Source organism: Apodemus sylvaticus, chromosome 6, assembly GCF_947179515.1.
Source record: "Apodemus sylvaticus chromosome 6, mApoSyl1.1, whole genome shotgun sequence".
NCBI classification, from domain to species: domain Eukaryota; kingdom Metazoa; phylum Chordata; class Mammalia; order Rodentia; family Muridae; genus Apodemus; species Apodemus sylvaticus.
Window position 1 is genome coordinate 38,509,350 of NC_067477.1, and position 15,721 is coordinate 38,525,070.

At 39.2% G+C, this 15,721-nt stretch overlaps 1 protein-coding gene across 8 annotated transcripts in view; it reads left to right on the forward strand.

The window, feature by feature from the left end:
- Positions 1-15,721, forward strand: part of Numb (NUMB endocytic adaptor protein) — a 118,560-nt gene that overhangs the window by 84,404 nt on the left and 18,435 nt on the right. For 6 of the 8 annotated variants that reach the window (XM_052185470.1, XM_052185469.1, XM_052185476.1 and 3 more), the window contains 2 exons: positions 588-662; positions 7,096-7,128. In XM_052185470.1, the coding sequence (XP_052041430.1) occupies positions 588-662; positions 7,096-7,128 (108 nt within the window). The remainder of the gene's footprint in view (positions 1-587; positions 663-7,095; positions 7,129-15,721) is intronic. The other 2 variants (XM_052185475.1, XM_052185477.1) reach the window with 1 other exon arrangement.

Below are 15,721 nucleotides of genomic sequence, written 5' to 3' on the forward strand. Positions count from 1 at the left end.
CCCAAGCCTTTGTTTGTCTTGATATCTTCTGCTTCTAGGATGCCTCCTACCTGGCTCTTTTCTTCTTCTCTTTGGGGGAGAATACCCTGTGGTGAGTGTGTAGAGGTCAGAAGGCAGTTTGTGGGAGCTGGGTCTCTCCTTCCTCCGTGTGGCGCTAGGGGTTGAACTGGACTCGGGTTGTCAAATTTGGCAGCAAACACCTTACCAGCTGAGCCATCGTGCTGGTCCTGTTTGTCCTTTTTATTGCTAAGTGTACATACTTTGTCTTAGAATTGTTTTTAATGTGTATAGATAGAGGAATTGTATCTCTCTAAGGTTATTATGCTACTTTGGGATATGCTACTATCCCAAAGATTTGTGTAACATTAAGTGACTATCATATACTTTTTCATTTATTCCCCTAATAACTCTGAAATTTTCTAAAATTCCTATGAAAATAGTGAGTGAATAAAATTAAGATTATCTTCACTTTTACAACAGTGGGGAGTTTCTTGAATGCGGAGGCTTACCTTTCTACCATTAGTTATCTACTAGATAATAGCTTCTCAGTAAACATCAGTAGCTAACTCCTTTCCTTCTCTCCTCAGTACCTCGGCCATGTAGAAGTTGATGAGTCAAGGGGAATGCACATCTGTGAAGATGCCGTAAAAAGACTGAAAGCTGTATGTATCTGGAGGGTGCTGATCCTGATCTGTACTCTAACAATAGTCTCTTACTAGATCGTGCTCATTGACTTACTCCCCTAGTGTGCAGTAAGAACAGTGTCTTTTCCAATGTGGGCTTACTGAAAAAAAGAACATCTCATTTTCTCTATTCAAAAGTACAGATTATAAAGACCAACCTTTTGCTCCTACATCTTTAAATCCCTGTAACACAAACAACCTACTTTCTCTTCCTTTTTTATAAACTTGAAATGGAAACTCCTTTTCAGGATGAATAATGCTTTCTTTGCCTGTCATACCATAGAATACACACTACATTCATAGGTGTGTATTTAGAAAGGGAGAGAAAGTATTCGCATTTGATAAAAGATTGAAGTGTTAACTTCCTGTTTTCACTATGTCTAGGGACTGTCTGTGCCATAACTCTTCAAGCCCTCTTCACAGCCTGTCTTCTCTCCCATGTGCTGTAGAAGCTTGAGGCATTATTTCTGCATGTGCCTGTCCCCAACAGCATTAAATTCATGTCACTTTGGGTTTGCTAAGTTTGGCTACTAATGAGTGCCTTTTATTTCTCAATTTGCTTAATAACCAGAACTTTTCTGCTTTTTTTAAAAATAGTTTATATTACCTCTTATTTCCTCGTGTAAAATTAAAAATATATCAAAGAGATAGATTTATTTTTTTGAATGCCTAAATCTATTGTAGAAGGAAAAGTAGAAAAATAACTTAATTGTGGAACACAAAACATAGCAACTCTGTATACAGATGGCTCACACACAGTCGTGCATATGCATATGACCCTTTCCCTCAGGTTTTGGATATTTGAATTCTTAAATGATAGAGACCCAGGATGCTTCCTTGCATCTATCAGGGTTAAGAGAAGAGAACTTATGACTATGTTCTGTGGGCCATGAAACTCGTTTTGCAGATTGGCTCTCTTTTGTGACTATTCTCTTAATTAAATACGGGCTCAGATAATTTAATTTTCCATTTTTATCAAAACTAGTTTGAGGCTGGGCGATGGTGGCGCACACCTTTAATCCCAGCACTTGGGAGGCAGAGGCAGGCAATTTTCTGAGTTCAAGGCCAGCCTGGTCTACAAAGGGAGTTCCAGGACAGCCAGGACTACACAGAGAAACCCTGTCTCGGAAAAAACAAAAACAAAAACAAAAACAAAACAAAACAAACCTAGCTTGAAAGAGAAATAAAAAAATTTATATTTTCTTAAGAAATAACCTTCTTAAAGAATGTTTCTCTTTTCTTTCTTTTTCTTTTTTTAAAATTGTTTCTTTGTATAGCTCAGTAAGTAAGGCAAGCTAGCTTTGAGTTTCTTATCCTACCATACCTCTCTACTAATGGAACTACAGGCATGAGCCTCCATCATCAGTCAAAAGACTAGTTTATAGTACTGTATTACTAATGATGAGAAACAGCAACCAAAACAGGAAATGGGGAAGGGGAGATGGCTTGGCAGTTGAAGGAAGGGCTTGCTGATCTTTCAGAGGACCCACATTAGTTCCAGCATCATCTGAGGTGGTTCTCAGCTGACTGTAACTCCAACTCCAGGGGACCTAATACTCTTTGCTGACCTTTGAGGTCATACGTACATGTGAATAAACCCACACCCAGAAACATACATAATTAAAAATAAATCTTAATTTAAAATCTTGGGAAATGATTAGATTATCCTTAAACAAATTATTGTTATTAAGGTTTTAAAATTTATATTACTTAAGGCTACGAGGCCACTGTGAAATTATACTTTAGAAAATCTTTTAATTTAGAAACAGTCTTCTTTTTCCCAGGACCTCACATGACCCAAATACTCCCCTGAGCTATGCCTCTAGCACTGCTGTCTAGTGTTGTAAATTTTGATGTGTCTGTCTGTCTGTTTCATTTGGGTTTTGAGACAGTCTCAACTCCCAACATGTTGCCTTCCTCAGCTGCTGAGGTGCTAGGGTCAGGTGCATGTGTCACTTCATCTGGAGCTTAACAGTTTTTTTTAAAAAAAAATTAGAAACAGGTCCTTATTATACAGGAAAAATATGTTTATTTGTATTTATAAAATACAAATGAACCTGAGATTTACAAATAGGGGCCAGAAAGATGGCTCAGTGGTTAAGAGTACGGTCTGCTCTTTCAGAGGACCAGGTTCAATTTCTACTGCCCACGTAGTGGTTCCCAACCACCTGTATGTCTAGTTCCAGGAGATTTAACACCCTCTTCTGGCCTCCAGGAAATTTAACACCCTCTTCTGGCCTCCAAGAGCACCAAGCATACATGTAGTACTCAGACAGCATGCACATAAAATAAATCAATTAATTAAAAAACGTTTATTAAATAAAACAAACTTCTTACAATTGCAGATATAGGCAGTATTTAAATGTCTAGCCTTTGTTGCTGGTGGTGTTAGGGGTTTTGGCTTCTTGAGACAGGGCCTCAAACTCTCACTCCTCGGACCTCCACCACCACATACTGGAAACACAGGCACAAGCCGCTCTACTCTGCTCACCTTCTAGTTTAAAACTATGCTTTTTATTTCACCTAGAATATTGTTTGAGGACTGTTTAGATAACATTTAATTTTTTATATTCACCATAAATATAACCTAAATTTACATTTTAAAAATTATAGTTATGCAGGGCCAGGGCTTAGTTGGTGAAGTGCTTGCCACACAGTCACTAAGACCTCAGTTTTGATTCCCTAGCACCTGGGTTAAAACAAAAGCAAAACAAAACAAAACAAAACAAAAAGCAATAAGGGTGTAATCCCTGAACTGGGGAAGTGTAAACAAATCTCTAAGGCTCGCTGGCTAGCAGTCTAGGTGAATTAGTGCACTCCAGGTTCAGAGAGACCCTGCCTCAAAAAATAATGTGGCTCAAGAGAGGAACACCCGCATCCCTCCTACCCCCACCCTGGCATATCCAGGAAACTTAGGACAATTACATAGACTTAACATTGCCAAATGTATTAAAAATAAAATTGGGTAATGGGTAAACTTTTTATTATGCTCAATAAAACTTAACTGTCATAAGCCAGGTGGTGGTGGCACATGCCTTTAATTTTAGCACTCTAGGGGCAGAGGCCGTGGATCTCGGAATTCAAGACTACAGAGCCTACAGACCAGGAATACACAGAGAAACCGTATCTCGACAAACAAAAGTGAGCAGACAGACAAACACATCACTGTCCTGAGGATAAGCTGTTTAGTACTACACTGAGAAGCTTGTAGTAAGTAGAAGGTCTTCAGGGAATTGTCTCATGACTCCACATAGCTCCGTGATTTTTTTTTTCTTCCAAATTTTCACTGTAGAAATACTAGGTACCTACTTTCTTTGACAATATATTCTTTTAACATATCTATCTAGGATCTATAGCCCGGTGTGCCTAATTCTAATATTGTACCAAGTATAGGTACTATATATATATAAATGTAGGTTACTAATATTTTTTTATTTATTAGCATAAAGATCATAAAGTTTCCTGAAAAATTTTTAAATAAATGGAAACAAATTTTAGAAGTGTATAAAGCCAAAGAGAATTAAAACAGCAAAATACTTTTGGAATATGTTTGAATGCTAAAGCTTTAAAATATGAAGAATTATGTAGCTAGGATACCAGTTAAGCAGCGAAACAGACTATAATGTGAATGACCTATAAACAAACAATTCTGCTTCTAGAGCTTTAAACCTTGTAGGAAATTGAAAGTGATTTACATATACAGTTGTATGGAGACCTTCCCCCATGTGGTGCCGAGTAATCTAGAATTACGTTAGCTTTTATTAGAAGTCATTGGCAAAGTTGACATTCTCAAGTAAAGAAAGTAGCATTGGGATAGTTTTTAAAATGTGTTCCTCCTGGGCTGGAGAGATTGGAGAGATGGCTCAGTGGGTAAGAGCACCGACTGTTCTTCCAAAGGTCATGAGTTCAAATCCCAGCACCCACATGGTGGCTCACAACCATCCTTAAAGAGATCTGGTGTGTCTGAAGACAGCTACAGTGTACTTACATATAATAAATAAATCTTTACAAAAAAAATGTCTTCCTCCGACCACCTCTTACCCTTATATACATAAAGTAACAATTATTTTTAACTAATTTATTTTGTGACATAATTCACTAATTACTACTACAAAACTTAAGAGTGCATAGAATAAATTTTAGAAACAGCTGTTGTTTAGTTGTGTTGCCTGTATGTTACAGGGTAATGAATATTGTCACATAGAAGTGAGTTCTATAATTATTATATCACGCTTTGCCTTGTTTCACTATAATCCAAAATGCCCTTCGTTGTAAAAGGTTATTTTCACTCCACTGTCTTCTGAATCAGTCTCTCTCTCTCTCTCTCTCTCTCTCTCTCTCTCTCTCTCTCCCTCCCTCCCTCCCTCTCTCCCTCAGTCCCTCCATCCCTCCCTCCCTCTCTCTTGCCCTCCTTCCCTCTCTCTCCCCGCCCCCTCCCCCTGGGTTTAGATTCATTTCATTGTATAAGTAGTTCTAGTATGTTGGAGTTTTTATTCACTATTTGATATATTTGTTTTAATATATGTTCTTATTTTAGCAGGTAAAAGAATCATAACTTGTTTTTAAAAGAACATTAACTAACCCAATATCTGTCTTTTATGCATTTTGCATGTCACCTTTTTTCTTTAACATCTGGGGTCTTTTATAAGAAAAAGAAAAAAATCCTATCTTTAACAAGAGCTTTTCTAGGAGCTGAATTAAATATTAACTGTTTCCTTCCCCACCCTGTGAGAATGGTGAATCTATAACTTTGGCTGCATCCTTGAAAGCTGATCATTACTCATAGTCTAACAAAACTAGAGCCACCAAACTTGGCAGTAGAAATAATTTTAGTCTTGCTGCAAAGCTCCCTGGATCACACAGTTATTTTTCCAGCTTCAGTTTAGAGTATCTTGTGGAATTATTTGATGCCATCTATGACTTTCAAGACCTGGGGAGATACATGCTAGTGTTTAAAAGCACTGAATGAGTTCATGAACTCATTTCTCACCATAGTTGTCTTTTACTAGACATTTTTGCAGCAACAAAAGATGATTATAAAAAGTAAAGAATTAAGAGTATAGTTCAGCCCTAAGAAGGGAATATAAAACTGGGTTGGGAGAATTTGAACCTATCTACTTTGCATAAGTTCTTCAAATTTTACTTAATAATCAGCTTGTGTAAATGGTACTTAAAAATTGATGGTAGGGCTACTTGTGGTGGTCAACCCTTTTAATCCCAACACTCAGAATGCAGAGGCAGATCTCTTTGAGGATCAAGCCAACCTGGTCTGCATAGTGAGTTCCAGGCTACATAGTAAGACTCTGTCTCAACAGAACAAAACAAATTGGTGGTAGAACCATAGATTGTTATGGCTCCCTTCTCCTGATAGTTGATAATTGTATGGTTATATCAATGCAAGAGTCTTTGCTTTAAAAGAACAGTTAAAAAGTAAACGAAACCCTGTTTCTTATTCCATTTGTGACTCACGGACATAGTTTGGTTCTCTCTCTCTTTTTTTTTTTTTTTTTTTTTTTTTTTTGTGCGCCCCAGTGTAAACATTAGCTTTAGATTCTTCATAAATGACCTATTCTCACCTGGAGTAGACACAGCTCCTTATCTCTGTGTGTTGTAGAGTTGATGAGCACATTGTGTATAGACAGGTGTTAATAGACGGGAACACCTGAGGTGAAGCTTGCTTCCTTAGAAAGGGCGAGCGAGTGAGTGAGAACTGTTGATGTGTGCTCATAATTTAACTTTATGGGTTGTTTTTGTTGTGCTTTGTTGTGTTTGCAGTGCCAGGGCATCAGACTCAGCCTACACAGAGTGGGAGCATGCTTTACCAGCAAGTTGGTTGTTTGCTTTTAATCTGGAATCTCACTGTGAGGGCCAGGCTGACCTGGAGCAGCTTCTCAGGCTCCTGTTTAATTTTAGAGGCAGGCTTTTACTATGATATCAAGGCTGACCCTGACCTCCTGAGGAGGTAGGATGATGGGTGTGTGCCACCACAATGACTACTGTTGATTTTAAGTAGCAAAATGTTTGTGGAACTAACCTTTTATTTGTTATTATTATGAATTTTAAATGAAACATCATGCCAAACTACTATGTCCTAATCTTTTCTCTGCTGCCAAATTTGGATAATCTCTGTTGGAAAAATAGAGATTACTAAATTGAGTAGTTGTACTGCATGAATACAGGCTCAGAGGCCCTCTCTTCTTTGGATTCTTAGGTCGTGCAGTGTGTTTCCCTGCATTTTCACGCACCTTTCCTTTTCCCCTGTCACTCCTGGTATGGATAACTCTATAAAACTCATCCCCACCCCTTTTCCCATTTTTCCTTCTCTCTTATTTCTGTATGTCTTAATTGGTGTGAAACCTGGGACATTTAGCCTATATAATAATAGCACTCGACTTGTCCCCTGTTCCTCCAGGAAAGGAAGTTCTTCAAAGGCTTCTTTGGAAAAGTAAGTTTAATGCCATGATTGTGCTTGTTCATATAAGGAGTTACACCCCAGTACAGCACTGACTTGCTAAAAGAATAAAACCGAATAGATCTGACTATATATAAAAATTAATGAATTAGTTGCTGTCTATGATATTACTTGTTTTTCTTTTGATACTAAATCTCATTTCTAGGAAAACCCAATAAATGAATCAAGTAAGTTTTTTTTAATGATCTCTTTAACATCTACTATTAGTTAAATGCTATATGATCTTTCAAAACTGTTTCGTTAGTGTATTATCGATATTTTTAACAGGTAGATTTTAATTAGGGCCCAAAACTGACAGAAATAGAAAGAAATATTAAATTCAGGTAAAAATTTAAGGTATCCCAAAATTTACATTCAATATTATTTTTTTAATCTAAGTTAAATTTCAGGGGAATAAATTGTGAAAGTATATAAACTTACCTTTGAAGATTCTGCTATGATCTTTAACCTGTGTTGCTGATCTAGGAAAATCTGTTGTAATTAATAGTCTACCAAAACCTGTGTGGATGCTCTTTTTATAGGTGCCCTCACCCTTTCCTAGTGACACTTGCTCACTGCTCAGATCCTCACAAGTACCAGGGCTAGGATGTCCCTTAGTGGTAGATTGTTTGCCTAGCATTAGCATGCATAAGGTCCACCGTTCTATCTCCAACACTAGAACAAAGTAAGAGGCTAGAGAAACTGCCCAGTGTTAAAAGTGCTTGCTGCCCTTATAGTGGACCTGAGTTTAGTCCCTAGCACCCACTTGAGTAGCTCATAACCAATGTCACAGGCTAACCTAATCTCAGCTTCTAACTGCCACAATGCTAAATTTATATGACATATGAAAAACTTATGAATCATTTTAATCTTTAAATAACATTTACATAAGCCAGGAGGTGGTGGCGCACGCCTGTAATCCCAGCACTCTGGGAGGCAGAGGCAGGCGTATTTCTGAGTTCAAGGCCCGCCTGGTCTATAGAGTGAGTTCCAAGACAGCCAGGGCTACACAGAGAAACCCTGTCTCGAAAAAAAACCAAATCCCCCAAACCAAAAAAATAAAAAATATAAACAAACAAACAAACAAACAAACAAAACATTTACATAGTGAAGAAACTGAAGTTTCAAGAGTTCAGATGGCTTCCTTAATTCCAGATCCAATAAGTGATGGGAGCTTGGATTTGAACCTTGATAATCTGTCTCCAGAGTCTGTACCTACCTTAAACACTGCTATACAATCACTTTGGTTTTTCAGTTTTTCTTTTGTAGTACTGGGGGTTGCATGTCCCAGACCAGTGCCCCTGTGATCTGCATCCATAGCCTTTTTTTACTTTCTATTTTGAGACATGATCTTACTAACTCACTGGCCTGAATTTAGTGATGCTCCTCCCACCTCAGCATCATCAATAGCTGGGAAGATAGGCCTGTGCTTCCAGGCTTGTTCTCCTGGAGCTGGGGAGGGGGAAGGATGCAGGGCCTCTTATATCCTAGGATGGCCTAGAACTTGCTTTCTAGCTAAAGACCACCTGAACCTCTAATTCTCCTGCCTCTGGAAGTGCTGGGGTACCAAAGGGAGCATACCTCTGTATAGTGCCACAAAGACTCGGGCACGCTCCCTGCTGAGCTACACATCCCTAGCCACTCAGCTTTCATTTTAAAGAGTAATAGTTATCTTTGGATTTTATTTCTAGTAAATTACTTTTTTGTTATAGTTTTTCAAGAACTATTTTTCCCAGTAGTTTAAACTAGCTCGTGGAACCCAGGGCCGAGAGCATGATAAGCAAGTACTGTCACCGAGTTTGAGCTGTCTCTCTCTGCCTCTCCCTTTCCCCCTCCCTCCCTCTCAGACACATCTTGTTAATCAGGCAGTCCTTAAACACCTGAGAGCCTAGTCTCCCACTCATGATGTTCTTGCCTTCTGCGCATCACTATGGCTGACCCTAACACTTCATTTTAACCTAGAGATTTTTATGTATTTGTTTGCTTATTAATAATGGGTCTCTGTTCTGTAGTCCTGGCTGCCCTGGAATTTGCTATGTAGTTCAAGCTGCTCTTGAAGTCAACCGATCCACCTGCTGCTGCCTCCTTAGTTCAGGAATTAAAGACATCGCACCATCATACTCGACTTATCTGGACATCTTTGAAGCAGTAACCGGGTGCTGTGCATACCTGTAATTCTAGCACTTGAGACACTGGGGCAGGAGAATTGCCATAAATTTAAATCCATCCTAGGCCATATAGTAAGTTCTGGAGTAGCTAGTACTACAACAGCAAAGCACAGCTTCAAAAAAGAAAACAAATCAGTCAGTCAGTCCTACTAGTGACTTTTACTCCCACAATATTTTCTTAAAAACACTAAGCAATCTTAACTTGATGGCCATGAACATATATGACTATATGAATTATTTTCTTGGGCTAGAGAGATGATGGCTCAGCAGTTAAGAGCGCTTGTACTTTCAAAGACCTGGGCTCAGTTCTCCTGCACACAAATCATAGCTCATAACTGTCTGTAACTCCAGTTCCACAGGATCTGACACCCTTTTATGGCCTCTGTAGATACTGTAGATGTTGTCATATTGTACACAGACATACATGTAGACAAAACACTCAGTGTGCATTAACTCAAAATAAACCTTCCAAGTTTTTTAGTGCTTTTTGAGGCCATCCTGGTCTACATGGCAAGTTCAGGACAGCCAAAGCTATATACTAGACTCTGCCTCTAAATAAATAAAGAAGCCATATTTATGTTATGGGGAGGGCCCTTTTTATAGCAGAACAGTTTTGTTATATAATTTATAAAATTAGAGTAAGACCAGTTTTATTCAAAAAGAAAAAAAAAGCATTACTTACAACATCACCAGGAATGTGCTTTAACTAAAACACTGTTCTGTAATCTTGAGCCTTTTGGGTGTCTTAGTTAAGGTTCCCATTGCTGTGAAGAGACACCATGACCAAGGCAACTCTTATAAAGAACAACACTTAATTGGGGCTGGCTTACATTTTCAGAGGTTCGGTCCATTATCATCATGGCAGGAAGCATGGCAGCATCCAGGCAGACATGGTGCTGGAGAAGGAGCTGAGAGTTCTACATCTTCATCCAAAGGAAGCCTTGAGCAGCCTACTGTGTTCCAGGCAGCTAGGAGGAGGGTCTCAAAGCCTGCCATCAGTGACACACTTCCTTCAACAAGGCCACACCTACTTTATGAAGGCTACACCTACTCCAACAAAACCACACCTCCTAATAGTACCAAGCATATTCAAACCACCCCAGGTGTTATCATTCTTTCTTTCCATACATTAATCTCTAAGAAACAGGATGAAAAGACTTGATGTGTTGAGTTTGCTAGTAGGCTATTGTTTAACAAAAGCCAAAAATTAATGTTTTTAACTTTTTTATTACATGTATGTGTCTGTACCTGTGCGTGTGCTTGTACCATGAGGCACTGTTAGAATACATTACATGGGCTCCAGGAATAGAACACACACACACACACACACACACACACACACACAAGTATAATAAGACAAAACCTTGACTTGAAAGGAAGGAAGAGACAAAAGGCAAGAGTAACCATAAACTTTTATATTCACCTTTTGTCTCCTTTTTTTTTCCTAATGGAGTGATCAATTGGTCTTTTAAAGGTCTTGGTTACTGACCTTTTTTAGATTTAAGGGGTAAATCGTTAATTTGCAGAGTTCTCACAATACACACACTGTATTCATAGCATCTCAGTGGTTCTCAAGTTTCAAGTCAGCTTTAGTATATAAAACGTATTAGGGAATATATTATCTTTTCCTAACAAAGGTGAATAAGACATCTTGATTTTCATAGCATAGTTACTCTCCTGTTTTTAGGTAACCTTTTTCTTTTTTTTTTTTTCTTTTTTTTGGATTTGGTTTTTTTTTTATCGAGACAGGGTTTCTCTGTGTAGCCCTGGCTGTCCTGGAACTCACTCTGTAGACCAGGCTGGCCTCGAACTCAGAAATCCACCTGCCTCTGCCTCCCAGAGTGCTAGGATTACAGGAGTGCGCCACCACCGCCCGGCTTTTTAGGTAACTTTTATACTTCTTTGTTTTTCCTTAAACTTTCAGCATTTCCCAGTGTTTGGGAGGCAAAGGCAGAGGCAGGTAAATCTCTGAAAGTTTGAGGCCAGCCTGGTCTACATACTGAGTTTCAGAATAGCAGAGCTTATATAGTGAAAAACAAACAAACAAAAAACACTACCACACAACAAAATATTAACAAGGAGTGGGTGTTCTATCGTTTAAATCAGGGATTGGCACTCTCTCTGTGAAGGCAGTGAAGGCATTATCAGCCACACACTCTGCATGGCAACTCAGCTGTCACTGTAGCACAAAAGAAGCCTCGACACGTGAGCAAATGGGCCTGGCCTCCTTATAATAAAACTCGAATTTCAAAGACAAATATAGTGGGCTATGCTCTGAAAAATTTTCTAGAATGTAGAATGAATCTTTTGGAAGATAATTCATTATTCTGCCCCTCCTCATATTTATATCCAATATTTTAGACTGTGACTCACATCTTAGGCTTTTGTCTAAATCTAAAATTCTATGATTCCCAAGACCACTAATGAGATAAGAACACACTGCCATAAACAGAACTGATTATTTGGAGACAAGATAAGTTAGGGTAAAGCTTGGCTCTGGAGAGCTGAGGGTTAGGGCGCATGCACGGCCTTCTCATGAAAACCCAAGGAAAGAGATATAATGAAGGCCACAGGAAGCAGAGGTGGCACAGCTGTCAGTTTTCCAGAAGCAGCACCTACACTCAGAGCTAACTCAGTCACCACAGTTAGTAATAATGACATATTAGCTAGGCAGTCATGACGCAATGCGCCTTGTAATAAAGCACTCCATACACCAGGCACAGGAAAGTCACAGGTTCAAGGCCAGCTGCTGCATAGAGAGTTCAAGGGGAGCAAGACCCTGAGAAACAGACAAACAAGAATTACAGAATGTGGCATTCTCTTACTAGCAGCAGCTCTCACCGTGGCTTTACCACTGCCTGTCCTAGTTTTTTCTCTAATGTCAGAGACTGCATAGTAGCCATACAGGTTTAGAATAACAAAGAGTTGAGAACAGCCTAGACTACATAGTAAAACTTTGTCTTAAAAAAAGAAGAAAGGGGCTGGAGAGATGGCTCAGCGGTTAAGAGCACTGACTGCTTTTCCAGAGGTCCTAAGTTCAAATCCCAGCAGCCACAAGGTGGCTCACAACCATCTCTAATGGGATCTGCTGCCCTCTTCTGGTGTGTCTGAAGACAGCTACAGTGTACTTATATATAATAAATAATAAATCTTTAAAAATAAAAGAAAAAAGAAAAAGAGAAAGAAATTAAAATTTAAAAAATTTACTCATAATAAAAGAAATTTAAAACAGATATTAATTTTTTAATTTCAAGGTGGGTAAGTAAGCCCTACATTTCATGCTCATTCTGAATTACTTTTTTTTATTAATAGGTTTTGGTCTTTGATGACATCATACGATGTATTCTGGTTACTCTTTCCCAGCCTCACTTACCCTCCCCCTGCCTTCCAAGCCCCGCTTCTTTCTCACAGATCTCTTTCCACAATCACAACTCTGTCTTGTTTTGTGTCCTACAAGACCATCTGTGTGATTGTGTATTTGGAACCCTCCATTGGAGCCTGATGGGCTCACTAGTGGGTTCACAACTGGACACTGCCTCTCCCAGAATCTGATGGTCTTATATATAATACATTACTATAATTATGTGTTTCCATAACCATAAAGTTGAGCCAAGAGTGAATTTTAGAAAATCTCTGAATATCATAAGGAATCTATCAAGGAGAACAATTCTAAAGTGACTTAGTTTTTCCCCACCTTTAATTGGCTAACCTTTTGCAATCTGTTGCTGCAAATGCTGAATATTGAAGTTTACAGTAGTATAATGTGATGAGTGATGATCTACAATGATCATGCTAAGAACTTTCTAGGCCATTTACAGCTGTTTCTGTCATTGGATAGCTGTCTTCTCTATTCCCTACAGCAGATATTTAGCAAATTCTATGAGCATAAAAAGCAAAAGCTAATGTCCTTAACTTAGTATACCTGAAAACACAACTTTAAAAGAAATTAGCAGAAGCAGTAAAATGGTAGGTGGCTACCGTGTTACCTTTTTACCTTCTTAAAAGGTTCAGGTACTGTATATAGTCTGTAGTCCTTTAACACCTATATGTTGCACATGAAGAAATAGAAACTGTATCCCCTGCTTAGCTTTTAAATAGTAGCATTGAATCCAGACTTGTTTTATGTTTCTAGAATAACTAGCAAGTGCTTGCTAATTTTTCAAAATCTTACAGACATCCTTTGTCATCAGCCGGTCTTGTTGCCCTGTATGTAACTCTCCTTTTTATGGAAAAGCTACCTTAAGGTAGAGGTAAGATGCCTCTACCTTAACCTGTTTAGTGCTGAGATTACAAGCGTTCAGCACCACATCTAGCCTTAAATAAAGCCTGTTGTAGTCATAGTTGTTTGTTCTGAGACAAAGAGAGCTGCTTTCTAGACTAGTCTAGCCTTGAACTCACCTGCCTGCTTCTGTCTGTCAGGTGCTGGGATCAACGATGTGTGCCATCACACTCAGTTAATAAAGAGTTTTAAAGAGTTTTATGTTCATAGAATCTTTTTAACTTTCATTTACTTCTCAGCCCGATCTGATCTAACTTCCACCTCACTATTAGTCAGGTCCTCCAGAGAAGCCAGCATGAAGATAGGTGCACATGAGTGCACATGCATGTGTGTGAGATCATCCCTGTGAGACAGAGTACTTTAAGAGTTGGCACATGAGTTTATGCATGAGGCAAGTAGGCTAGCAGGCAGGAAACATAGACAATATTTCTACGTTACAGACCAAGGTAGGCTTTCTTTCTCAATTGATTGTACAGGACCTGCACTGTTAACACTAATCTCCTTTTCCTAAAGTCTGTTGTTATTTTTGTATTTATAGCCCTGGCTGCCCGGAACTCACTCTGTAGACCAGGCTGGCCTTGAACTCACAGAGATCTACCTGCTTCTGCCTCCCAAGTGGTGGGATTAAAGGCATGCACCACCACGACCACCTGGCCAAAATCAAGTGCTCTTAACCTCTAAGCCATCTCTCCTGGCCTTATTTGTTTTTTAAGATAGAGAGTCTTCCTTACATTGGGCTGTCCTGGAATTCATTATGTAACCTATCTCACTCCAGCACATGATCTTGCCATGCCTCCTGAATGCTGGGATTATAGACATGCCGAGCCACTGCAACTTTCAGACTAGTGTTTGCCTTAAGCAACTAGGTATACCACCATGCCTGAACCTAAACTTTTCTTTACCTGGGACTTACTCTGTACCAGGCTTGCCTTGTCTTCTGAGATTTCTTTAATTATGCCTATATGTCTGTGCATAGGTCTATGCCTGTGAATACAGTGTCTGTGGTTGCCTCTGTCTTCTGCGATTATAAGTTTGGTATTGTAGTTCATTCCAGATACACTCAAGTTGACAACTGAGAATAGCTGTCACAATCCATCAGTTTGACACACAATCATATCTCCTTATGTACAAATGAAAACAATAACCAAGTCATTTTAATGGCTGTGTATTTAGTTGTCTGCTGAACCCCACATAGCTGGATGCTTGACAGACACCTTAGACTTTCTGAAATTTCCTCTAAAATAAATTTTGTGTTTCTTTTCTATCTTAGCCAGAGCTACTTTTTCACTCAGTTACACAAGACAAGACCTATACTGTGTAAAACCACCTTTGCAATCTCAGCCATGATAGCTCCATTCTAATTCTCTACTGCCTGGAATCTTGTTTGTTGATCTCTATCTGACCTCATATACACTACAAAGTGATGTTTTAAAATGCAAATCTAGCCAGGTAGACGCCTTTGATGATCCTAGCACTTGGAAGGCAGAGGCAGGCAGATTTCTGAGTTCGAGGTCAGCCTGGTCTACAGAGTGAGTTCTAGGACAGCCAGGGCTACACAGGGAAACTCTGTTTCGAAAAAACAAAAACAAAAACAAAAATCCTAAAATGCAAATCTAGGGGCTGGAGAGTAGAATGAGTTAGGAGCATTGCTGGTCTTCCAGAGAAACCAAGTTCAGTCCTCAGTACCCACTTAAGGCAGCTCATAACTGCCTATAACTGACACTCCAGAGGAACCAAAACCACCTTCTGACATCCACAGACATTGCACTCACAGGCACAGACCTATGAATAAACATAAGAGAGCAAGTAAAAAATCATAATTTTTTTAAAATGCAAATGTAGCACTGGTGAAATAGCTCAGTGTTTGGTAAAGGCCCTCTCTGCCAAGCCTGATGACCTGAGTTTAATCTCCAGGATGACAGGATTGAGGGAAAGAGCTGACTCCAGTGAGTCCTCTGACTGTACACACACACAATCAGACGTAACAGGTAAGAACAGAGATACAAACCAGCTGCTGTGTCGAATTCTTTCAGTAGCTCTCCGTTGCCGTAGAATTAGATCCAGTCCCCTAGAAGGTGCATGAGGCCTTTCCTCCTGGTTTCCTCCTGTTTCTTCATGCCCAGTCTGCTTTCAGCCCATC